Below are 27135 nucleotides of genomic sequence, written 5' to 3'. Positions count from 1 at the left end.
TAATATTAATCGTAATAATTTGAATAATTAAAGATTGAATATTTTTAAAATAATGATCTAAAATTATTTAAATAATTAATCTCATTAATTAAAGGATTTAGTGGTACTGCAACCAGGCACACAGCTGCGCTACTTTCCAGTTGCACAATCAAAATTAACATTGATAACTATTTCTTTGTTTAAACTTTAAATCATTATTGTATATTATGATGGAATATTTAAATTAGTCTAATTGTAGTGTTTGCCTAAATGGTCCACCTTAGTTGGCGTAGATATCAATTAATCTATCAGAAAACTTTCTCTTTGATTATTTCGGATTGAAAGAAAATTAAATAAAAGGTGTAGCAGTCAGAACAAAACATTTATAGGATTTCCACATAATCCTGGCATTGAAATGAGCTAATGATTTGTAGGGTTTTTATGGTAGCATAAAATTAATAAATGAAAACTCAATTTTATTTAAATAAACAAGTTTTTTTCAATAGATCATAAATAGTTCACAAAATAAAATAATGAAGCTTCATTTAAGCACATTTAACACTCCACATTTTGAAATAGAAGCATTCTTTTTCAGATGTATCAAATTTGCCCCAAACATTGCATTTTTCATTAATCCATTCGCCGTTTTTACAAACTTGATAACTGTCACAGTCACCTTTAACTCCTCGCTTTTCGTTTTCTATTTCACATGGGTTTATATGCCTTTTAGGGTTAGTTGGTGCTATGTCTATAGACTTCTAAAAATAAAAAAAGAATGATAATGAAGCTCTAATTTAATAGAATTAAATCTGTCTAAATCATATTAATAAGAATATATTAGAATTTTTTTTATTTTTCGTTTGTTTTTTCTGGTTTCTAAACTTTAACTGGTTCAGCATTCAGCTAAGATGGCTTATCATGCACTTTATGTATTGATTTATTCCCTCAAATCCTTTTATACCGAGAGTAAAAAATAAATCTACCTATAAATATTTTACAAAAAGAAGAAACTTGATGAGAAAAATAAAAGAGAAAAACTCCTAAAACTTTCTCTTTAACATAATTTTCAAGGATTTCCTATTAAAACACAATTTCTCATGTTTTTTGTTTATTCGCTACTCTTCTAACGATTCCAAACTACCAAAGAAAAAGCTTATTAAATAACTAATAGGGCTTTTATAAATATGGAAAATGTGTATGTAATCAGTTTTTGTGTAATTCTCTTTGTCTTAGGGGAGGGTGTTGGTCTAGTGTTCATGTGAGCGTGGCTTTGCAAGTGGGAGGGCCCCAGTTTGAATCCCGCGTTTGGCTACTGTTTATTCATTAGAAACAATTGTTTATAGTAAAGTATGAGCTTCCACCCCCCCACCCTCGCGACGATGCCTAATTGGTGGTTGGACGTTAAGCCCCGCCTGAAAAAATAGGCAATAACTTAACTTCACTTACTAACTTACTCTTTAAATCTTGTTTTGTACTACTTAACATTTGTATCTCTTCAAAATATTTATTTAACAGTTAAATAATACTAATAGAGAAAAACAGTAAATTAAAGCAAATACCTGCTCCTTTCCGCAAGTATAACTGAGAAACTTGCATTCTTTACTTATGACATCGTAATGATATAACCACTTGCATGCTTTCTCTTGCCAAAGGTGATTTTCACATAGTTTGTATTTTCGACAATCATCGTGCACAAAAGTAGTGTCTCCATCTTCGCATTCACTTACTGCACATTTGGCATCTTTTTTTGGTACACATTGTCTTTCGATTTTGTCAAATCTGTCAAACAGTTATGGAAAATAATTAATAGCTTTATTAGCTCCTATAGTAGTTAAAGTAGTAGTAGTGGGATAGTTTAAAATCTACATTTACATAGTGAAATACATTCGGGTGGGAAGGAACGCCCCTAGGGAGAGAATTTATTAATCGGTTCCTGTGTCTTCCAGAGGTTATACAAGAATTTAATTACTGCTTTCGTCATTAGTTAATTCCACAAATACGTAGTATTAGCAGATCAATAAAAGAGTTAATGTAGCAAGCAGAAGCTTCTTTGTACGTATTAAGTATATGAAAAGCAGTATGATATCCAGGAAGTCTTATTAGGCTTCCAATTACGTTCTTTAAACCCAGACCAGATAAAAGAACCTAATTTCACACAAATGGAAAATACTTCGAAAAACCTTGGTCTAATGAAGAAGCTAATTTGGGGAGGAGGAGAAAGAACAAGGACTGTACGAAGAAGCTAATGTAGCAAAGAAGATTAGGAGAATAGAGCAGATTGGAGAATGAAGAAGAATGAGACACCGTGGTGAACTATCGAAGGAGAGCTAGGTACAACCAGAAAGTAATTTGGTCTCAGATGAATGGATGGTATTGCCAACTGCGCGAGAAATCATCTTTTATTTGGAAAGCAGTTGCAACTAATAGAGATAGTGGAATAAAACTGGAATCCACCAAGGTTGTAACGCCACGAAGGTAGAGCACGCCGTAGATAGATAGATAGTACCTTGTATTGATTTATATTTTAGAATACTTACAGCGTTTCAAGAGGACATTGATACTTTTGATCATTTCCTGGTTGCATGAAAAGGTCACATCTACCCGCTATTGGCCTTAAAGGGCAAGGTTTACGCTGGCACGCCCCTTCTTGAAAATTTGTACCATCTTCACATTTGATTTGTTTCCACACTCCTTTTTTACATTGTAAATATTCTGAACATCTTCCAAATATACTTCTTACTTCACTTTCATTGCATAACTAAAAAGAAAAAGTGAACATTCTATAAGTAATTATGTATAAGGAATATGGAGAGTAAAAGGTGAAAAAATCGTGCGCAATAAATGAGGATGTTCAATTATTTTGAGTTCCACCAAAGATCGCTGAGATGGTGCTATGGGTCATATGACTTTTTACGCCAGAAGGTTCTTTCCTTTTTCCCTGCCTCATTATTTTAGGTAACAGCCTAAATTCTCCAGAAAATAACAAACTACAAATTTTACTTACACTATCATAGCTGCACTGGTAATCCCAGTAGATGCATTTATTTGTTTTTATGTCATAATGTTCTAACCAGGAACAAGATTTGTCCTCCCATTGGCCGTTCTCGCATAGTCGGTACATCGTACAATCCGACGGATGGTTAGTAGTTTCACCCTCGTCACATTGACTTGATGTAAATTTTTTGTTGCCTACATTTTTCACCACCGTCCTAGAATTATAAAAAAAGAATTTTTAAAGTTACATTTATCAAAGTTCCTACATATCAACTAATGGCCACAATGATATAGTTATGATAGTAACAATTCAATCAATGTAAAAGAAAGTTTATCAATGAATGACTAATTCAATATTTTACAGCGGTTTCATTCCATATTTTTAAGTTGATAAAAATTGGCAAATGTTGAGATACATATTTTAAAATAGCCCTTTAGAGTAAGCCCTGGTGCAAACCCTGCAAAGTAGTTAATAAAGTAAACTAGCTAATCTCCTTTTGAAGGAGAATACTAATCTAGGGTTGGCACCACTGCATGAATTGTTATAACAAACTTCTCACTCATGGTTTTCCTTGATGCAAGTTACTAATGGTGTACATTGCGCCCCATTGAATCTGTAAACAAAAAAATCGAATGCGTTGTATATAATAATTTTCCTTAGTTTCATATTTATTATTGAGGTGTAACAAAATTCAGCGTTATTGGAAGTTGTACTTGAATATCACTTAATTCATTAAGTATTTTCATTCAAGTATTTGGTGACCAAAGAACAGTATCAACGCTACGTTTGTATAAACAGATTATTCATCTACCAAAAAAAAAGTGTAAAAAAACGCTAGGAAGTTTGTTACACCGTACTATTTAAGTAATATTAATAAAATAATACTCACGCATAATTGGTCGGACAAAATTTTTGATGGACTACGAGTTGGTAACATAGATCGTAACTCTGTATACAGAATCCTCTTGGATATGAACGGCCTTCTTCGCAAGGATTAAGAACACACTTCACCATCCTCAGATCGTCACATTGATGTGTATCTTCACTAAAATATTCACCATCTGGGCAGCTCTTCCTCACCTGTTTGCCGTTGGTCCATTCATCGTATTCCTTGCACGAGAATGGCGCACGAGTTTTTCCAGTTTCCTTGAGAGATTGTGTTCCGCTTACTGTTGCTGCTATGAAGATGATCAGCAGTAATTGCAGACAGGCTGTAACCATAATAAATAGGTAATACAATTTATTACACATTTGAAAAGTTATTGTATCGAAATTGGTAGGTTTAGGGGTTAACAAGTGAAGTTTAAATGCGAAATTTAGAGTTTCCTATCGAGTAGGATAGGAGCCCATTTGTGGCTTAGGGCCTATGCCTTGAGGCACCAATTTTTTAATAATATCCATACTACGAGTATATCTTCCATAATGAATCTGGAGAGAATATCATCCTTCAAATTTTAATGTGGTTTAATGCTACAAAAAAACTGCGAAACCATTATGTAATGCTTAACCATTATTGTTTGCTCCACTTTGTGATGGTATTGAGGCTGTAAGGAAATGCGGAAACGAACGAAATAAGTCCTTTTTATCTCCATTCTACCAGCTTCTAAAGCTCGTACAAAATTTATCGATCCATTTTCTACTGATCACAGGGCGATAATAAAAGCGATTCTAACAGTTTAGGGAGGTTAATAAAAAAGAACAAAGTATCAAATTAGTTAAAAAGTAGAATATAGTACCTGAGGCCATGATGTTAGTGAGATTTGCTGTACTTCTCTGGTGTAGTAATATAACATCTATTTATTTATATTTGAGAACCACTTCAAAGTTAATGTAACCATTTTTATTTACTTTCAAACTAATACAAGTGTGTTACATTTATATAATACAAGTGTAGATAATAAATAAAATAAAATATGATTCACACGAACCCACCTTGATTTCATTTTAATTTAATACAAACTTACTAGTTCAAAACTTTTTTTTTGTTAGTTGTAATAGTTTTCTATCAATTTAAAATTTTCTCTAGTAATTTTTTAATGCGCATTGCGTATATATTATTGCAAGGGTTAAAAAAAAAGGAAACAACGTTGCATTATCCCGAGCTACCATTTCCTAAAAAAATATTATTCTCCTTAAAACAAGTTTCTGGCTACAACATCCCTGTGAGAGGCGTTCAGGTTAAAAATTATCCTAATGATTTCATTCGCTGAGATTCCCCTGAAATGTATAAGCATCGTTGGAAAATGTATAGTGCCATTTTTTGAGAAAATCGTAGAAGAAACCTTCCAGTAAAGTTGCATCTCCGATTGACGGAGTTAGGGCGAAATCACTGCGATTGCGTCGGAAGCGTTGGTAGATCCGACAGATAGGTGGCACTATGTAACAAACCTTACTCTTTATGATCGACCTCAGCATCACTTTCGTACAGCAATTCACCAAGTCGAAATACTACAAATTCCCTATCATTACTTCTCTCTAATTGCTCTAATCCTTTCGTTCAGCCTCTCGCCTCTACCGTTATTCCTGAAGATAGTGCAACTGCTGGGTAGTTTCTCTTCTCCTGCTCTTCACGCACCATTTATAACTTTACCATCGTATTTACTTATTAGGTATAAATATTTTAAATAAATAAATTAATAAATCTAAAAAAAAAAACCACTTTTCATTGGACTATTCATATTTAGAGGTTCTCCTAAGTATGAAAAACTGAGTTTACATTTTCGAGTCTACGGTCACCGTTATCCTCCTCCCACAAATATTTAAATATTTGATATTTAAACTAAATGCTAACTAAGGGGACGTTATTATGTTTCTGGAAAATTGGCCAATTTCATCATTGTCCAATTTGTGTCACTGACTGGATGGTGAGAGCCGTTGCCAAAAATGAAAGCCAAAAAACTCATTCTAAAGATTTCCGCTCCCTTACCATCCACATCAGCTTCCTGCTATATAACTATGCTATTTTAGTATAATTAGCTATGTTAGTTCAATTCCAGTTGTCCGGATAATACTTCAAACTCTAAAATTTCAACTTCGAAAGGATGTACCAAGTTAAACTTTTATTAATTAAAAATAATAAGATCGATATGCCAGTTCAATAAAGATTATTCATATTTGTATCAATCACTGGTCCAATCATCCCTGTGATTAATTTGGCCTTAGAGAAAAATCGCTTTTTATGACGTTTTTCTTTAACTCTTAATAGAAATATGTTAGAGAAATATTTCAATTAAGACCATTAGGCAAAAGTTCTTATCAAATTTCAGATTAAATTTTTCAGATTTTGATACAAAAATTAAAAGATTTTTTCCGTTTAATTAAAACTTTTATTGATAACTGATTTAAGTAAATATTATTAACAAAAATTTAGTGCTATCTTTTGCTCAAAATATTTCTTTTAACTCCGATCGTTTTAAGTTACATATAATTCTTATCATTTTAGAAAGCATCTACACCATTCGCTCTCTTAGAAGTACCCTTGATCGAATTTGGATTGAAAAATGTTTCAATTAAAGTTGTATCACCTACGTACATACTCGTATGCGCAACTAGCATACACTAAGTTTTTAACACTTAAATAGTGTAGGGCACTTAAATATATTTAGTAGTACTTTCTTCTGGTTTACCGATTTGGACCAAAACTTTATTGTGGTATTTGTTTGTTGGCATCTAAACTAAATATTAAATTTGAATTTGTCTGATTTTTTCGTTAAGTTATTGAACTACTAAATTAACATTCTCAGCTCTGTTAAGAGTTCCACTATTAAGTTTTCCGTTTCAATAAAACTGTTTTTAATTACATTACATTGGAAAAAATGGAAACGACATCATCATAATGACAGATTCTGGCTTCAATTATTAAACTCGAAGCTATTGTTAAGTGGTGAGGCGTTAGTTTTTTTAAAATTCTAATTGAAAGCTGAACTTCTTGATAATTTTTTCGGCTCGCAGAAACTGCCCATTTATTTGTCATTTCTTCACTTCCTTTTTTACGATCACTATAAAAAAAAGAAGAAAAAAAGAGATAATTAACAAAAGTTGATGTCACTAAAATGTTTACACTGCAATCAAAAACCAACACACATAAATCTTATTAGAATTAAGTTTGGAATGGAACAATAGAACTAGAAAAAAAAATACCTTAATTTAAAACAGTTAGAATTTAATTATTTCAAGTTTGTCAATTGGAAGCTGAGATAGGCAGTAAGTGGATGTTTTAAGGTTTAATTTGATATGAGTCATCTTTTTTGAACTGTGGACTGTATTACATCATTTTCATTATGATGATGTCGTTTCCATTTTTTCCAATGTAATGTAATTAAAAACAGTTTTATTGAAACGGAAAACTTAATAGTGGAACTCTTAACAGAGCTGAGAATGTTAATTTAAACATTGAGAAATTATGTGCCTATTTTTGTTTTGTGTGAGATGTAAAAACGATAGAAACAGGGAGAACCCCAGAGACACGTTGTACGACTGTCTTGGTGTGTCGGAAAACCGTTTGAAGTGGATTGATGATATGTAGAAGGATTTGCAACGACGGATCGATGTGAGAAGATAAAGGATAATGAAAAGCTAGAGATGCTTCCTGGGGCCTAATGGAAGAAGTAGTCGGTTGATTAATTCCAATTCAACCTTCATACACTTCTTTGTTTAGGAGAGAAGGACAATCTCTTACCGCGAAATGAAATTTTAGAATAAGAGTATATTCCTCAAAATATTCTTAAATTATCCCTCAGTAATATTAATTAAAAGTGTTAAGAGGCACCTAACAGTAGAAAATCTGAGTTTTTGAACTAGGGGACTCTGCATCGGGGATTACCATTGATCTAATAATTACTTCCCTTGAATAAATAAAATAATGAATTCAGAACGATTTCATGAAGTACACGGTTAAACCCAAAGTTAATTGGCAAGTTCGGGAAAGCTACTTTCAGTGGTGATAGTTTTTTGCATACTCATTGGGAAAAAGGTGATTTAATGTTTCTATAGCTTACAATGCCATCTTTCAGAAGTAATAACTGTTTTTTATATATTAATCAATGGTGTTTGAGAAATCTTCTAATACCTTGGAGAATTGGTTTGCAAGGAATTACCTACCAGTTAAGAAAAACAGTAAGATTCTGGCTTCAAAAATAACGTCGTATTGTCCGTAAAACCAAGTATGTGACGAAATCACGAGTGATTTTACTGGCATTTTCTTTAAAGATCTTAGCTAGAGATAAAGGTAAAAATGTTTGATCCCAATATTACTTGAGCTGTGAACTTCTCAACACTAAAAATTTGAACAAATACTACAGTAAACTGTCATTGCCCTTAGTCAATCTAAAAAAGAATCCGTTTTGTAACCTGAATAAAAAAGAGTTTCAAGTTTTTTTTTATATGAAATGAATGTACTTTATAATCTGTTACTTTAGCATATGTTCCGTATCCCTGAAGATGACCCAGCCCCTCGGTAGAATGCTTGGTAAAAAAATTAGTACAAAATTATTACTGAAACTAGCAATAATCTTTCTACTTTTTGGATTAATGAATCAGGCACTAAAAATTTTGAACAATATTCAACATTCATTGCTTATTTTTTTCGTTAATGGTTTTTAGATTTTGACATATAGCATTAATTTAATCTCAAAAATAATAAAACCCTTCCGACATATTATTTTTCAGATGGATATAATCTTTTTTTTTTAAACTGTCAAGGTTAGTTAAGACAAACTAGTAACTGGGTGGTAAATTAGCTACTAGAGTGCAGAAAATGGTTGAGGAACTTAACATCAGTTCCCTCTTTGAGCGGTTCTCCTTTTTTTATGTATCTTTCCTTTTTCTATTTCCCTGTCATAAATATTCCAAGGTATGTATATATTAGTATGAAGAAACTTATCAACTACAGTAGGTACTAAATAATAATACGGATATTAAGAGTTTTCAAAACTAATGCCAGAAGTTCTGCTTTGAAGAAAATCGATTTAGCTGAAAATATGCCTCAGTTTAGAATTTTTAAAATTTATCGAAAGCTCCGCCAACTTTCAAAACATTGTCAGGGAAATATTTTTTCATAAATATGGGTGTTGATTACTAATTGTTTTTTTTATGTTTAGTAATCTGGTTTGTTAGGTGTAAGTCTTGACAGTTGTTTTCTTCTTTTGCCAATAGTTCCGGTACGGAAGTGTGCCCTTAATCTTGGTTGATATGGTATGTGCTCCTTGAGAGAAGTGTAACTTGCATCTTTTAAGTGAGAAGATTTTCTACATTTTTACAAAACTGTTTTAAAAAATGTTCAGGTGAAACGAAACAGTAATTTTATGAAGAAAATAAATAATATCATATAAATAATTTTATTAGTTATCCAGTAAGCTTTAAACATTATAACAAACTTTTAATCATACATGTATTCTTGGTATTCAAAAAATGGCTTTTTTAGGTGTAAAATAAAACAAAACAAAAACAATGTGAAATTATTAAGCGCACTTAACTTTGCCCATTTGGATATAGAAACATTCTTTTGTGATTATATCGAATTTTCCCCAAACAGAGCAAGCTTCAACTACCCATTGTCCTTGAATACATTCTTCATATCGATGACAATCACCTTTTATTCCTCGTTTTTCATGTTCTAGAAAACATTGCGGTTTTGGTGGCGGCGGTTGCGGTTTCTTTGTAGTTACTTTTGGAGTGGTTGTTGGCAATGGCGGATCTGTGACGCCCGTTTTACATGGTTTCTTCCATACCCAATCACATTTCTTTTCGTCAACATTGAAATTCTGACAAGGGCTACATTTCTTAGCCACTTTCTGACCGTTTATACATTGTGTATACAATCTACAACAATAGAACATTACATTAGTACAAATCCAGGTAAACATCTTTGAAATAAAACAATCAAGCAATATATTTGTACGAAATTTAAATATTATCACGGCAAACTGTTTCCTATTAATGGAGCAATAAATTTAAAACAGAAAACGATCTCATCAAGTTCGAATGAAACCCCTACATGCCTAAATTTTGAACTTCGATTAATGATGTTATTCTGTAAGATTATTTTCTTTATTTTAAATCATTAATAAGAAATGTAAAGTAATCGCCTATTTTTTTTTTTTTTTTTTCAGGTGGGACTTACCGTCCAGCTACCAATCGGAAGTCGTAGAGGGGTAAGAAGCACATACAGTAAGACCCCGCTTAACGCAGGGGATACGTTCCATCAAAGTAGAGGCTATCTTAACATGTTTCTACTAACTATATAACATGAACTATTTCTTCGACGTCTTCCACATTTACCTCATCTAAACCGGTTTGTTTCGCTAATTCCACTATTTCATCCATATCAAGCGCACAATTTCGGGGAATCCCCGTAGTGCTGCGAGCAATTTCTGGGAATCCCCGGGTTGAAATAAAAGAGCGCTAAACCGAAACAGCGTTAAGCGGGGTCTTACTGTATTTCACTATTAACATTTTGTCTAAAAAGTAAAAATTACGCGTGGATTCGATCTAGGAATTTCCCACTTACAATTCCACGCATCATAACCACTACACTAAACCTTTCCATTTAATTAAGTAGTTAATAGTCTTGGATGACTGGCCCTGTAGGGATAAACTCAATAAGATCTCTGGTGGAGAGCATTATGCTATGCAGGGGAGATGATAAATGGAGATGTAAAGGGGAAAACTGCATCCACAGAAATAGAATATTGGAAAGCACTTGCTGTTCTTTGTTTTAGAAGGTATCCTGTACTGTAAAGTAGTGTTCACACGCATCTCAGCACGAATCACTATCTAAAACATTGCTATCGTCTTCTGGGGGACTTCAGCATTCGTGTGAAAACCCAACAAAGAAACTTTAATCTTTTTCAGAATACTTTCTCTTATCGGCAACTAGAAATAGTAAAAACTCTGGTTTAAAAAAAACATACGCCTATCTTCTTCAGGTTTTCAATTGCTCGTTAATAATGTTAAGTGATACAATCACATGTTATTCCGAATGAGTTTAAGCTACATTTTTCTTACGGAATTTAAGAGAAAGCAAAAATATTGATCACATTTAGTGAGGAATAGTAGAGAAAAATTGAGTCCACCACGTGCACACCTTTTTCACATAACGTACTACTTTCTCACAGTCTTAGACTCAGCGTCTAAATCCATCCTCATTCAACGCCACATACCTTATGTGGTGAGTACTTTTCTCGGATTGCAATTGTTTTTAATAATTATTTTATCACCTGCATGTTGGCAATACTGGTTCTTTTTCTCCTTCAACACATTTGCCGTAACCGTCATTTAGAACCAGCTCGTTTAATTGAACAGGTGATAGTTTTTCCTCCTCAGCCTGTTTAGGTTTCTGATAACATTTATAGGAGAACGTTGCACATGAATTTGTCCTTGAGTCGAAATGTTGCCAAAACCAACACTTGTTTGTTCTCCAAGTATTATTTTCGCATTGCTCATAAGACTTGCAATCTGTTGGGTCTGGTCTTAATTGCCCTGTGGTGCAGTTAGCCTAAAATAGTATTAACAATAATAAAAATGATTTCCTGATCAATTGCAATTTCAATTGAAAACAAAGTATTGGATATGAACAATCAATATGTTTAAAAAATAAATAAATAAACTAATCGTTTCTGTACAAAATAAAAGCTTCACGGACTTTATAAACGCAAACATTTCTGGTGCTAAATGACTCATATTAATCTTTAACAGTGAGGAGTGTGATGGGCACGAGTTACTACCTCCTTTCAAGTTTTCAGCTCAATTATGTTATTTTTTTTATAAAATTCTTTAAACATTTAGTTTTATTGGGTGGAGGAAGTAGTATTGAGTTTTAACTATAAAAATTGTTTCCAGTGGTAGATTTACAAAAAGTGTTTGGTTAGTAGTTACCACTCCAACTTTAAATAAAAAATCTATTCAATCGTTATCCAGAAGAATATGTTCTGAAGTCGGTTACGTGCTTTGCAAGACTGTAACTTCCTTGCTCGAGTGCTTAAAATTGCAATATCTTGGTAATCCATCGAAAATTAAATATTAAGAAAATTCTCAAAAAAAAAAAGTGATGATCTCTTTAAGGATTTGAGAGAGTTCTGGGATAGATATATACTCCACCTCGAATACCCAAACTGCATGAAGTGGGAGACTGTAAAAATAAAACTTTTTATTAACTACTTTACCTTATCATAAGCGCAAGTATAATGCCAGAATCTGCATTCTTTCAGAGTATCATCAAAGTGTGTGTACACAGTTGGACATGATTTAGTTACCCATTCGCCGTTTACGCATTTTTCATATTTACTACAATCAGTTGGATGATGGGTTACAATATTTCCCTCGCACTGTCCTTGGGCACACCTAGCACTTGCCGCAAATACACATTGTCGTTCAATGCTGTCAAATCTGTAAGTATTATAGCTTTTTTATGTAAATAAACATTAATAAGCAGTGTTTAAAAGTCCGAAGCTTAATGTAGGAAATTTTCAAGTAACCAAAAAATATAGTTACCTTCTTCTTAAACGAAGTGTTGTGTTTGTACTTAGAGGCTAAATTTGTTAAAACAAAAATATAGTTTCTAGCTACACTAGTTTAAGAACATCCATATACTATACCATTAATTTAATGAAAGAATGACCAGTTCTAGAAAATTTGGAACCATACACGACTTTTTTTTTAGGACTAGGACATATGAATTGCTTAAATTTCAAGTTTAAAGCAATCGAACAAGTAACTTTATACAAAAATGAAAATCTCTGATATATCTCCTTCCATTAACTAGTGAATTTAGTTTTTATTCTGAATATTTATTTTGTCTGTTAGAGTAAAATCTGCCAGTCACCTATTTAAATAATTCGTTTTTAAAAACCAATTAATACTTACGCAAATCCTTCAGGGCACTCCAATTTCTTGCCACTTATCGGTTCCATAAATTCCTTACATTGATTTAATACTGGCATTAATGGGCACTCTTTTTTTTCACAAGCATCTTCTTGAAAATTTGTACCTTTTGGACATCTCATCGTCTTCCATTTATTGTCTATACATTTCTCATACTCTTTACATGTGCCAAACTTTCTTCTTGTTGCTTCATTAATACAGTACGCCTGTGAGGAAAATTATTTTGTAAAACATAAGTAATAACAGTATTAACTACATCAGTAATATATATATTATTTATACATATTAATGTATATATTATTAATCTCCTTTAAAAAAAAACTTACAATTTAAAAAGTTAAGTGTAAGATTAAACGCCAAAAGGTACACAAAGCAGCAATTACACATTTCATTCATATTACAGTTCGTATTTCAGGCTTTTTATTTTAGTTATTTTCTTCTTGTTCCTTCTCCAAAAATTGATTAGTTTTGATTTATTATTAATTAACTTTGATGAAAAAAAAAAACTCCGTTATTTCATTAAGATAAGTTTAAAATAAGATTGTCAATAATATTAGACGTGTAGATTCATCATAAATTAGGCATCGCGAATTTGGCAACAATTCAAGCAACTTTTGTAGCGATTTTAGGTAGGCACCTACCTATTATATTTTATTACTACTGTGTTTTATTGCTACTGTATTTTTTACTTCCATTTTATTAAATAATAATTGTTCAAAACTAAAATGGTTAGTTTTCTTTTTATTTCTTCGCCAAAAATTGACAAACGAGTAAATTAATAATTTGATATGAGTGAAAAGTCGGGTACGCAACTTCCCGGTTTTCTGCATTTACTCCCCTCTGTTCCGGGATAGGATTTTATTAAAGACAAAAAAAAAATTCCATGTAGTCTTGATGCTCAATAAATGGACAACTTTTTCTGTAATTGGGTGACTCCTTGATTCATTAATCATTGAAAAAATACAGGTGAAAATTTTAACAGAAATCATCGAGAACGCATTTTTTAGTCATTAAAGTAAATATTTCATGACTTATAACCTTATAAGGAACGTTTTGAGGCTCTGAGTTAAGCAAATTTATAGGAAATTTAATGCTCTTTCGTTTGGAATAAGCAGATTTGTTGTAGAATAAAGGATAGAAAAGTTACAGCCGTTTTTATGGTGGAAAACGCGAATATTGACGGAAAAGTTAAAAATACAAATATCTTGGTCACTAATGGGAATCGGGTCTTCAGGAGAGGTTGAAACTTTGGGAGGTGATTCTGGGCATTATTTGCAACAAAAAGCTATATAACTATGGCTCGATTCGTTCCATTTATAGATATTTTTAATTTTATGTTTTTAAAGATTTTACTACTTTTTATTACTACTTTCAATACTTAGCTATATTTCTCAAACTACCAAAGCTAAAGCAATTTCAATAAGCTCATTAGAAACAAGGTTCAATTTCCTTTTGAATAAGCTAATTTATATTTCAAAATAATAATATCAAGTGTTTCACTTTGTGGCCCAAACATAGATAGATAGATAAGATAGATAAATGTTCTGTATTTAGTGTTTAAATATACACATTACAGGGGTTCTGTGCTATAATTTTCCAATACAATGAAATAAAAATCAATATAAACTGCGTGCAATACGTAAACTTAAACTAATTTATATATATGTACAAGTATATTAAACTGAAATATTAACTAAAATTTAATAACAGAAAATAATACGAACTTATTCGTTAAGGCAAAATGATCTTATCTTTAAAGCTTCTATTGTAAACAAATATATTCTATTTAGATGGTCCTTATTTTCAATACATAGAAGTTTATTAAGAGCATCTCCGTTGACAAACTCTGATAGATGGTGGCGCCTAATTGGTTGATAAATGGGACATTCTATTAGAAGGTGTTCGAGAGTTTCGTACTTGTTCAAATTGCATATTGTGCAGACCGATTGGGTATCTATAGAGTGGTAGCCTCCACTTTTGAACCAGACTTTTACACTTTTATCGCTTGCTACTCGTAGCTGGCTCACAACCCTAATTTTATCGATCGCACAATTGAATTTAACATACTCCTCTATCATACCTAGCCCACTAATATGCCTGTAAATCGAACTATAGCTTGAGTTAATCGCTCTTTGAATATCCATAGACCTCACATGACTTGTCCACTTCTCTATAAGATCCGGAATATTTTTCTTAATTATGTCGACTTCTGTTTCAAAAATAACATTTGGCTCTCCGATAACAGTTAGCCATCGCCGCAACTGACTGAACCAATTCCTGTCTGCTCCTCCTGTACCTAGTGTTTCTAACTGTTTAAGTTTGTTAAAACACAATTTTGGCAACCTACTCTCTTCCATTGCCAGAACCCTAGACCAATAGGACAACATTTTCTTAAAAACGGTGACGCTTAACGGTACCCTTCCAGTTTCTAACCGAACTATGTAATCGGGGGTACATTTGGGCCAACAAAGGAGCTGTTTGAAAAACCTCACTTGCCCTCTTTCTACCGTGTGTAAATTCTGAGAAGCCCAAAATTCGGAACTGTAAAGCAGTGTGGAGGAAACAATCGCGTCAAATAATTTCAGCCTGGCTTCCCAACTATTACACTTGGATTTGCATAATATACTTATAACTTTGCCTATTTGGGGAACGGATTTGTCTAAGAAGTACTGGGCTGCTGATTTGAATTTTGAGTTTGAAGAGAATGGTACTCCGAGGTATACATATTGCTTATCAATTTTTAGTGCCTCACCTTGCCAAAAAACGGTTTTTATATTTCTTAAACGGTTACTTGTACCAAACGGTATCACTTTAGTTTTTAATGGATTTAGAGTAATGGAATTGTCTCTACAATAAGTTTCAAGTATTTTTAATTTTAAGACAGTATCACTCCACGATTGACTAAGAAGCACCACATCGTCGGCAAATAACAGTATATTTAATTCTTTTTTGTTATTTATACTTAGGCCCTTTGAATTACGCTGTTCAAAATACTCAATTATATCGCTGATAAACAATATAAATAATAACGGACTCAAACAATCACCTTGCAATACGCCTTCCGTAATTGCTATTTCTTCCAGATGGTGTTTATTTTTTAGGAACATGCCGGCATTATCATACATTTTTTTCAAAATTCTAATAATCTTACCACTCAGCCCAATGTGATGTAATTTATTCCACAATTTTTCATGAACGATGGAGTCAAACGCCCTCTTAAAATCTATAAATGTGCCAATGAAATAACTTTTTTTAAATCTCGTATGAATCCCTATCATTGAAACAAGTGTAAATATATGGTCGAGGCATCCACGATTCTGTCTAAAACCTGCCTGTTCCTCAGGAAGTATTTTATTTTCCTCTGCCCACTGCATTATTCTTTTTGCTAACAACCCCGTAAATATTTTACAGATAGAATTTATTAGCGCGATACCGCGGTAATTGACAGGATCAGAGTTATCACCTTTTTTGTACAACAAACACAATTGTATTTTAGACCAACTTTTAGGAATTTCTTCATTTTCTAAAATTACATTAATCATATTAAGTATATAGTGTTCCCACTCTGGTGTTAAATTTTTAAGTATTTCATTTGGTATTTTATCTAGTCCGGGAGATTTATAATTTTTAATTTGTTTTAATATTAATTGTAGTTCAGATAATTCAAAGTTCCGGTCTAGAAATGGGTGACATACAGTGTAAAATGAACAAGCAACACTAATTCTAGGTGGATAAATATTTTTAAAATAATCGAGCCAAGTATTCGTATCAATGTTGTCGTATTGTACAGGGTTCGTATTATAAAGCTTAACTGTAGCCCAGAAATCTTTACTGTTTTTAATATTTGCAAACTTTGTCAATACTTCCAAAGTATATTTATTTTTCTCTATCTTTAAAACTTGTTTATAGTTCTTTTTAAACAATAGATACTCTTGGAGCAAACCCGAATTGTTTACATCTTTCTTGTAATTCTTATACAAATGTCTTACCTGCCGTTTCATGTTTCTGAGTTCTGAATTAAACCACGGCTTATTTGTTAAATTATAATTATTTTTATAAATTGGCTTTTGAACAACCATACCACTCTTAATAACAGATTTATACACCGCCACTAACAGATTTTCATACAGATTGTCTATATTTTCACTGTTGTAGTAAATATTGTAGCAATTTAAATTCTTTTGAAATAAATTTAATTTTTTAGCATCCCATCTGATACATTCATTACTTACACATAATTTATCTTTATTGCACGTACTACTGGTGATATTTACATTTAATGTTAGATCACATAATAAATGGTTTGTTTGTTCAGTTAGGACAGTTACTTCAAAATCCTTAATAATGTTTAAGGTTGACATACTCACCCATATTAGATCAATAGTGCTGTTATCGTTACAAGAAACATATGTGAAATTAGCAGGTCTATCGGAGAGACTCCTACCATTACAGACAAACATACCGCGTGATTCCATAATTTCTACTAATCTTTTCCCTCTATAATTTAATTTCCCATCTAAAACACATCTTGTTCCATTCATACTCAGCCCTTCAAAGAAATCCTCTTCAAAACAATTTAGATTCCCAATTCGACAATTAAAGTCCCCTCCAATAACTTTATGGACATGATTCGGGTAATTTGTCTCTAAATTAAATAATAACTGGTCCAGTAGCTCTGTACAAAATTCAATATCTGTGTGAGGAGGCCAGTAAACGTTACCTAATATGAAAAGCTCATCTTTTAGAGAAAACTCAATGACAATATATAACTCATTAAACTCAATTACTTTTACATTATTGATATAATTCTCAACTAATACGATTAAACCACCGCTAGCTCGACCTCTTGATTTCTCTCTATTAGCTTTTGACATAAACACATTATATTGTTTTAGAAAATTGGGTAATTTTATATCGGTTGTTGTGAGCCAAGTTTCTACCAAACAGATTATATTGAAGCTACATAATATTTCTATTTCTTTCTTATCTAAATTATAAAGGGTTTGAAAACCATCTAAATTCCAGAAACAAAATTTCAACAAATCAAATTTAAATTTACAACAGCCAGATTCATAATTCCTTTTACCTTGCCTCGCCATACTCCGGTCTATATTAGGTTGCTGCTATATGGTGTCCGTAGATGGTTGTTGATTAGATGAAGCTCCCTCTGTATGTTTAGTTTCAAATCTCTTTATAAATGTATCCATAGATCCGAATTTTCTTAGGGGTGCACCCGGAGAACCATTAGTCGCTTCCTTCCTCTTTTTTGGTTGAATGTTTAGTTGTTTCGCACTATTGGATCCGATTATTGTGCCACCTTCATTCTTACTGGAGTAATTTGAATTAGCTATCGTACCGGTGTTTGTGGGTAAATTAGCTGTTTGTTTTTCCACATTTTTATGTAGACCTTTCATGCATCTTTCTAAAGTGTAGGCCTTACCATCAACAACCAATTTGTCGTACCTTAACAGAGCCACAATGTTATTTTCTCGAGCTTCTCTTAAATATGGTATCAGTTTTCTTCTTATGACTCGAACCTCTTCGGGGTAATCGTTCGAAACAACAATATTTGTATCTTTCAGTTTTTTACCAGCCTTAAGTATCATAATTTTTTGCCAAAATGAGTGTAATTTAAGGAGTACAGGTCGGTTTCCACGATTTTTCCCTAATCTGAAAACATCATCGATGTCCTGTGGGGCCAAAGTGACGTCCATTTTAGTGTAGAATAATTCCATTATGCGTTGCATTAAACTGATTTTGTTTTCCTCAGGTATGTCCTCCATATTGAAAATCAATAGATTATTTCTTCTGTACAGGTTGTTTAATTTTTTAATTTGATAATCTTGCTCATTTAATTGTTTAACTATGTCCAATTGGACATGTTCAACTTCAAGAATATGTTTGTTAGTTTCTTCTATTTGTTCCCTAAACAGTTTGATTTCCGCAGAATTTTTACGTATTTCTTCTTGGAGGTTTAAACCCATTTTCTCAATTAAAGAAGCGAGCTGTTCATTAGTTACTTTCGAAGACATATTGAATTCTTGATTTAATTATTTAAATTATTAGTACAAAAATAAGAATACCTATCTTTTCTTTTCAGCAAATAAATAAGTAACGAAAAATATAATGCTCACTTCTCCCACCACATCTGCAACTCTAGTCCCCACTATACCACTTACAACAATAACTTAGTTCTCTTTACTAATTTTATAGCCAATTTAATCAGCTTATAACTCAACAAATATAGCTCGAATTGACACGAAATTTCACACTATTAATCTTTACTGCGATAGCAATATAATGAGAAAATTTCAAATCAATACTCCAATTTGAACACACGAAACGCCGGTTTTAACAGAGAGCGATGTGAACACCTTCAACGCTAGCACAGAACTCCGTGGCCCAAACATAAGAAATAGCAAGTCTCTAATTTTTTCCAAAAACTTTCGACTTCATTATGCTTTTCTTCCTCTCTCTTAGAACATGATCGACAGTTTAACAATGTGCTATCTTTCAAAATGAATATATGAAAGTAAAAATATTTACACATACCTGGTTTGAATTAATGAATTCATTTAGGTGTACACATTTGTTGGAAAGACCGCAAGAACCATCCTGATATACTTGCATTGGAGGACATGAATAAGTAATTTCGTAACCGTTTCTACAGATTGTATATTGTTTACAGTCGTTTGAAAGTTGAGTCCAATCTCCTTCACAAGTTTTTCGTTCACAATGGCTTGTCAATGTACACTGTTGATAGACTGGATCAAATGATTTCCACCATCCACACTTTGTACGAACTTTTACTCCCTTATTACACGTGTAGTAGAAACTACAATCATTTAGATCAGGCGTGAGTAATCCATCTTTACAGCTATCTTTAGCACATGTTGCTTGCCATTCGAATCTGAAAACCAAAAAAAGTCAATCTCTTAAGTTGGATCGCCCTCTAATATTATCAACCCTATTATTTAAATCCGTTTCGGGCTGCAATTTTAATAAAATAAACGCAAGGATTGACTATAATCTCTCAATTTCAGTAAAAAGCTCTTCAGCTTTGGCTTCTTGAAAAGACATCATTACTTTTTTAGAATACTTAAATTAAGTCGCAATATTGGATTCAATAAGGCACTAATTTTTTAAGTCAAACGTCTCTGAGATGAAATGGCACGGCTTATCTCATAACATAACAGTCTTAAAAATCAATTCTTTTAATCTTAATAATTTGCTCATCTAATTTAAGTAGAAAAATATTAGAGTTGTCAATAATCCTAACTCGTAACTAATCTAAATGGCTCTTTCTTTCCTAAATTGTTCATATAATAGGAAACAGCGAATCTATCATTTTCTGAGTTCCCTTCGATAACTGGTTCCAGCAAATGCTTGAAAGAAATTAACTCTTTCAGGCGACTAGATCATGCTGGTACAATTTTGGCGATGAATACACGTGAACTTATAAATTTCTTTCAAATATGACTTCTGATTTAATCTTGGACACTTGAATTTGATTATTTTTTTGGCAGAGTCGATTACTCTTATTGATGTCATCGTGAATGTTTGAGGTCGCGAAGGGATGGCTTTGTTGTGGGTAGTGTAGAATAAATCGAAGGTTAACATTTGAAATGGAATTTTTCTGCAACACGTTTTGATTCGGAATCGTTTAATAAATTGCCCACGTGAATCCTTAAGTAAAAACAACCACTTACCTACAAAGAACGGATTTTATATCAAACAACATACTATTTGGGCATTGCTTGTTAACGTATTGCCCTTTAACACATTCTTGATATTTTGTGCAGTCTGGCAGAGGACGTCGATCAGCCTGCAACAATTAAGATTTCAAAATTAATTTAACAATATTAAACTTTTGCTACGAAGTTAGCAGTTAGATTAAGTTTGATTTAGATTAATCACGTGAATTTTAGAATATATCCTGGAGTTGGACTTTCTCTTAAACGCTTCTGTTATCACCACGCCACCTGACTGGTTCCAGCATGGTAGATCAAGGTCAATTTCTGACTCGTAGATAAGCTCTACTATTATTGTAATAAACAAACATTATATTTTCTATAACTGCGAAGTCAATCACATTTTCAAAATTGATAGAGCTTCAAAAAAAAAACTGGTAAATCTCAATGCGAATACCCAAAGTGAAAAGTCATATCATCGCATTCGGCTTTCTAGTTGCTACCACAATCCATGATTAACATGCTGCAACCTTGTTACACCACGTACAATAGTTTGTGGAATCCCGAAATATAAGTTCAGGGTGAAAAACTATTAAAAAATTTTAAGTCAAGCACAATATTAAAATATATGTATTTATTACCTCTTTACAAAAATCATTTTCCTTCAAATTGAGAAAATTGATGGTTTGACATGATTGAGTGAATTGATTATATCCAGATTCGCAATACTTCGTAACGAAATTCCCGTTTATACATTCTCTGTACGAGAATCCATCTTTTGGTAATTTTTCCCCTTCATTACATTTGGAAACTTCACCATTTGTATCTGTCTTTTTGGAATTTCTAAAAAAACAAAAATATTTATATATTTCAAAAAGAATTTCAGAGTAAGTATGGAAATAATGTATCTTGTTTAAAAATAGTCAAATCGATAATTTTTTTAAAATCAACTTATGGTTACTCACTTAACGTCCTGCAAGCAATGCTCCGTTGGAACACACGATATTCCATTAAAACTTTAAAGAAAAAAAAATCTATTAGCTTATTTTTTAAAGACAAAATACATATATGCAAATTTAAGCTAGTTTAAAGTAAAAACGAATTCCTGTTTCTAGTGAAGATAGTTTGTAAAGTGAAAGGAAAATTCCATTGGAGTAGGTATCCCGTTTTGAGTTTTCACTGGTTCTGAGGTATCCTGGATTCAAAAGGTGTTTTTTGGGAATCGATCAGTTATCTATTGTATAGTATATCTGGTTATGAACACATAACTGGCTATTTGGTATTGAGCATCATCCAAAATAGAAAGTGACTGTCTGAAAGCGCCTAAAAGATATTATGTTGAGGTTCACCTGGAGTAAAGAAGGTTTTGTTCGAAAACCGAAAGTGCGACTTAACGATTTTTCAGACATTCCTGTTTTTTGATGATTATTCACTCACTCAAATAATTCATTTGTCCGCTTTACATTTTCAGTAAAGGCTTTCGCTATTAGATTGGTATGTAAGGGGTTCTGAGCAGCTAATTTTCTCAATTCTTCATAACAAGTACCGTCCTCGCCAAAGAACATTAAAAGTATTGCTACAAATCGAGAGTTTGAAGATAATCTGTAAAGCAGAAGTACTATTCGCCTAGAAAGATTTGAGCTTATTTTATTTTTTTATTTATTTAACACCTCGAAAACGGTTGCACCGATTTTCTGTAAATTTCCTTCTTATTGCCTTATAAAAAAAAATTATAAGAAATTATAGAAAAAAGGGGATTATGGAATTCAAAGAATCAGTGTCGTTGATTTCAAGTAGTTTTTTGTTTGTCGAAGTACGATGACTGTATAATGATAAAACAAATTAAATCCCTTTAAAATTCTTAGTAGTTACTTGAGATTGATAGATAGAGAAAATGTGTGTTTGTGTACGACCAGATTTTTAATTTTAGGGCCGACAGTAGAATGTGGTGATCTCCAACCCCAAAATTTAACTTAATGCCTAAGTCAGCTCGATTTTGGTAAGAGCTCTTAAATTTGAGGACAATTTATCTAAATTCAAATACAATTATTTTTCAATTTTGTTATAAAAATTGTTACTAAAATATTATATTCACCTGTACATAGCAGGACAAATTTCCGTGCGTAAGCGTCCACCCTCACAAACATCGTATTCAATACTGCACTTGCCTCGCTGGTAGATCATTCCTTCAGTGCATGGTTTTTTAGTACAGTTTACCTTCCAAAAATCTTCACATTTTTGTCCATCAAAATGCTGTCCTAACTTACATCTTTTCCTCATCTGAATACCATCTATACATTCATCATATTCATCACAGGATTCCAAGATCTTGAAGAGTTCACCATCCTGACAGCAGTATGCTATATGGGCCAGCAAACAAACCGCTGCCACATTTAGCAGCCCTCCTGAAACTGAAGAAAAACTATATAATATATATTTAAGAAAAGACTAGTCAATAAAATATCTTAGCCGTTATGCCTTTACGTATTAATTACATACATTTCACATAATTTTGGTTAAATTGATTTTTTTAACTGATAATTATTCAACAACATTCTTCTCATATTTTAGAAAAAGTTGTATCAGTTTTTTTTTTTTTCTTGTAATGTGTCCATAGTTTCTCTTTTCTATTATGCCGCTGATAAAGGAATGCCACCATTGAATGTCTCAAAAATGGAAAAGTAACTAAAACCTATGCCTAACTTTGCATAAATTTATTTTGACAACGGTTCCGATTTCTAAGATTTGGTCGAAAGTGTAAGTTCTACTTAAAAAAAAAGTATTTTAAAATCTTTTTAGTCTTCATTTAAGTTTACGATGATTACCTTCGCACAATTAAATTAAAATCTGCATATCATAATTGCATTATTGAGATAGAAAAAGTCTAATGACGCTGTATATCAGAATTAATTCTTTTCCTTTAAGATAATATTGATATTTATGTACATGAAAGAGGATTATTAGATTACCATGTTCTAAAGAGTGATTAGTTTTTTTTATTTCCAAATTTAAATGATAAGGTGATCATTGTGAGAACAATATCTTTCTATTTTTCCTTTAGAAAAAATACGCAAAGAATTATGACAAATGAAGTGCTTGATCAAATTTTATTGACTTTATTTTTTTGTTTAATTGAATCATATTTATTTTCTTCAGTTATTATCTGCATTAATAATAATAATAATAAAAAGTTTAAACTTTTTGTCTGCTTCATTATTAAAACTGTCCCTTTAGCGTAGTAAAAGGGTTGATTGAAAAAAAATTCCGCGAAAAACGTAACGTTGAAAAACCCTCAAATTTAACAAATCTTTTCTCATTTTCTATAAAAGATAAAATTCCCAAATTACCTTTATAATATACAGGATGACCAGAGTTATATGCTCCACCCACTTTTTTTTTTAACGGCGGGAAATTTCGAAAAAATAGAAAACACGTATTTAATCATTTTTAGTCTAGTTTATTTTCAGTGATTGACCCATTTTTTTAAACCCCTGTATCTCGAGATACAGCATCCAACTTTGTTTTTTCAAATGGAACGTTATATTTGTTTTTGCATATTTTTATAGTATTTGAGCTCCTAAAAAAAACAAACAAAAATTTTTTGAAATCGGTTAGGTTTTTCAAAAGTTATGGTAATTTAAAACATGGAAAAAAAAATCAGTTTATTGTCAAAATTACATCATTTTTTTAAAAAAAATATGTTCAAACTGGGCACAATCAACGAATAGGCAAGCCAAAACTCTGGACTCCCACGCTTTGCTTGTAGCAGCACTTATAGTGGCGAAGTCAAGATCTAGGCAGGCTAGAGTTATTCGAACTTTCAGATCATCGACTGAAGCCACGGGATTAAGGTTACTGTACACATTATTTTTTAGATATCCCCACAAAAAATTGTCCAGAGACATTGGGGTTAAGTCCAGAGATCGAGGCCATTGGATCGGACAATGAGTCCCTAAGCACTTTTCATACCGATTTCAAAAACATTTTTTTTGTTTTTTTAGGAGCTCAAATACTATAAAAATATGCAAAAAAAAATATAACGTTCTATTTGAAAAAACAAAGTTGGATGCGGTATCTCGAGATACAGGGGTTTAAAAAAATGGGTCAATCACAGAAAATAAACTAGACTAAAAATGATTTAATATATGTTTTTTATTTTTTCGAAATTTTCCGCCGTTTTAAAAAAAAAGTGTGTGGAGCATATAACTCTGGTCACCTTGTACTGCATTTTTTTTTTTTAATGCGTTTTTAATCTTATCAATCGAAATACAAGTTTAGCATAATTTGAAATGCAGGACACCATTTGCTTTCGCATGAAAAAATCAGTTATATTTCTTTTAATTTTCATATTCAGGTTGGATAACGTTGCGAGTTATCTAATTTCTGGATTTGAGTTTTCTTGGGCCCTATATTTCGGTAACTCTCGTGGAAACTGGCAATAACTCACTGAAGAAAATTCCGCAACAAGAAGGGGTGCCCTTAGTACCCTGTCAAATTAATGTCTAGGGTAGACATTGAAAGGGAGCGGTGTGTTGGAACAAAAAGTTTTCATCCCTGTCTGCCAGAAACTTGCTTATCCTATAAATTTTCCGTAGAATAACTGAATAGTTTCCCCAGCGAGGAACCACCATAGATGGAGTTTATTCTTTGGCACCATTAAGGGCATAATAGATCTATCTTGATCGAAGTGTCGAACACTTCATTAAATAATAATAAGGACCTATTCCTCGCCAATCTGAATCCTTAATTTAATATTTTACGATCACTAAAACCAAAATATATTAAGTAATAATTATATTCTGTTCAGTGATTATATCTATTTTTTAAATCACTGTTTTAAAAAAAATTATTCCCAAAATTTCCGGAAGCTATTTCAGAAATAACTTGTCTATCTTCCTCAAAACATAAATTCTAGCAATGTTATTGTGCACTTCTATATGATCAGTAAAGTAAATTTTTCTGACAGTGCGACAGTGTATTTCAGAGGGAAGCATGGGATTGTAATTCTCACCCCATCATGAGCGACATCAGAGGAGGTTAGTTTCGACCGAATTAAGAAAAAGAAATCTGAAGAGTGATATATATAATAATAATAATAATAATAATAATAATACTTTATTTTTAAAAAGTATATAAGTACATTAAATTTTTAGTACAAAAGTATAATAGGCATGGCTACATGCAGCCGTCTGCCAGAGTTTACTAATGTTTAAATGAAAATACTCTTTCTCAATAAAACAAAGAAAGCTAGACCTAAAAAGATATGAAATAAAAATGAATAAAATAAATAAATAAAAAGTATAAACATAAAATAATAATAGTAAACTGCTACAAAACAAAAAGAAGAGACCAACTTTTATAACAAATTAAATAAGAAAGTACAAAAACGAAAAAAAGTTCAAAATAAATAATACAAAAAATAAATGAAATGTACATGAAAAGAAATTCTAAGAAGAATCCACAATCCAGATATACCGAACTCTCCAAGCATGACGAGCATAGCGGATCAATGGGCGAGGATTTACTTGGCCGGATAAATAAGCAATAATTTCATCCCTTGCAAGAGTTCGCTTATTGAAATAAAGAACTCGAAATTCCGCCAATAGAGGACACACACCCAGAAAATGATATATCTCTTCGCGGGTATTGAAGTTACAAAGAGAACACATTTCAAGGTCGGAATCTCTCTCAAGCCAAGGTGTACCATTTAAATATTGTAACTCTCCCCTCAGCTTAAATAGCCAGCGAAGTTCAGAGTGGCTTAGATTCTCGGAGAAAGAGACCGTAACCTTTTCCCGATGGTCCGAAATCAAGACTCTATACAATAAAAACCGGTCGGATGCTACTGCACGATTTACAGACTCCACCAGACGAGACTTATTAATAGCATCTGGAAGTTGCAGAAGTTGTTTAGGACAATCAGAAGGGTCAACCAAAGAGAAATGAAAATCATATTGGTAACAGCTGGAGAGAGTGAGCCAATGTTTAAACCAATAGACCTTATTATTAATAATCTGGAGGGCAACAATTTTAGATAGGCGGTGATCAGGTAAAGAAAGAACTTTAATTAAATATTTTATGTGCAAATGAAGGGTATGGGATTCAAAAGGAGGCAACTCAGTCTCTATGGCTAACATGTATGAAGGTGCGAGTGATATATATAACTTGTTCAATTTTGTTAGGTACTGACGTTTGGGTTAGATATTACAGCTTGATGTTCTGATCATCAAAGTATTATAAGTAATTAAGCAGAATTGCTTTGAACTGGAGCTTTCCAATCGCTAATCCTGGGAGATAATAAAATTAGAATCATTCCATCAGAATTAGAAAATGTTTAATTATTATTTTTGGTTATACATCGCCCATATACTGGGCTGAATAAAATATAAATATATTTGGATAGTGTCCATTGTCTGAGGATACGACAAATTACTTACATTATATGGCAGACTACTTACATAATCGCATATTGGTTCAGTCAGTACTTGTTAATCACTGTAAAAAATGTTATAACGATAAACCTACATAAAATGAGAATGACAATCCTAAATTCACACATCATACTTTATTATCAATAGTACTTTTTAAGAG

General features: G+C 32.2%; 2 protein-coding genes and 1 long non-coding RNA gene across 3 annotated transcripts; 1 reads left to right on the top strand and 2 right to left on the bottom strand.

Annotated features, from left to right (window-relative positions):
- Positions 1–434: 434 nt before the first annotated feature.
- Positions 435–4864, bottom strand: LOC141456513 (uncharacterized). Its single transcript, XM_074132610.1, has 7 exons — positions 4711–4864; positions 3864–4185; positions 3534–3587; positions 2984–3188; positions 2517–2737; positions 1539–1758; positions 435–737 (listed from the first exon to the last, which is right to left on the bottom strand). The coding sequence occupies exons 1-7, from the start codon at positions 4718–4720 to the stop codon at positions 525–527; spliced, it is 1245 nt and encodes a 414-aa protein (XP_073988711.1). The 5' UTR covers positions 4721–4864; the 3' UTR covers positions 435–524.
- LOC141456520 (uncharacterized) lies at positions 4065–10504 on the top strand. The gene is made up of 2 exons (XR_012459817.1): positions 4065–4204; positions 10084–10504. It is a non-coding gene; the product is annotated as an uncharacterized lncRNA (long non-coding RNA).
- Positions 9291–27135, bottom strand: LOC141456510 (uncharacterized). Its single transcript, XM_074132604.1, has 10 exons — positions 27003–27135; positions 22640–22955; positions 21510–21560; positions 21186–21387; positions 20563–20678; positions 19406–19763; positions 12836–13059; positions 12136–12358; positions 11191–11468; positions 9291–9793 (listed from the first exon to the last, which is right to left on the bottom strand). The coding sequence occupies exons 1-10, from the start codon at positions 27010–27012 to the stop codon at positions 9433–9435; spliced, it is 2139 nt and encodes a 712-aa protein (XP_073988705.1). The 5' UTR covers positions 27013–27135; the 3' UTR covers positions 9291–9432.

The sequence above is a fragment of the Rhodnius prolixus genome, unplaced genomic scaffold (assembly GCF_049639745.1).
Source record: "Rhodnius prolixus isolate KJV_2025 unplaced genomic scaffold, Rpr scaffold_4, whole genome shotgun sequence".
Taxonomy (NCBI): domain Eukaryota; kingdom Metazoa; phylum Arthropoda; class Insecta; order Hemiptera; family Reduviidae; genus Rhodnius; species Rhodnius prolixus.
The sequence above is the reverse complement of the archived record's forward strand: the minus strand, read 5'-3'. Positions and strand labels throughout refer to the sequence as shown.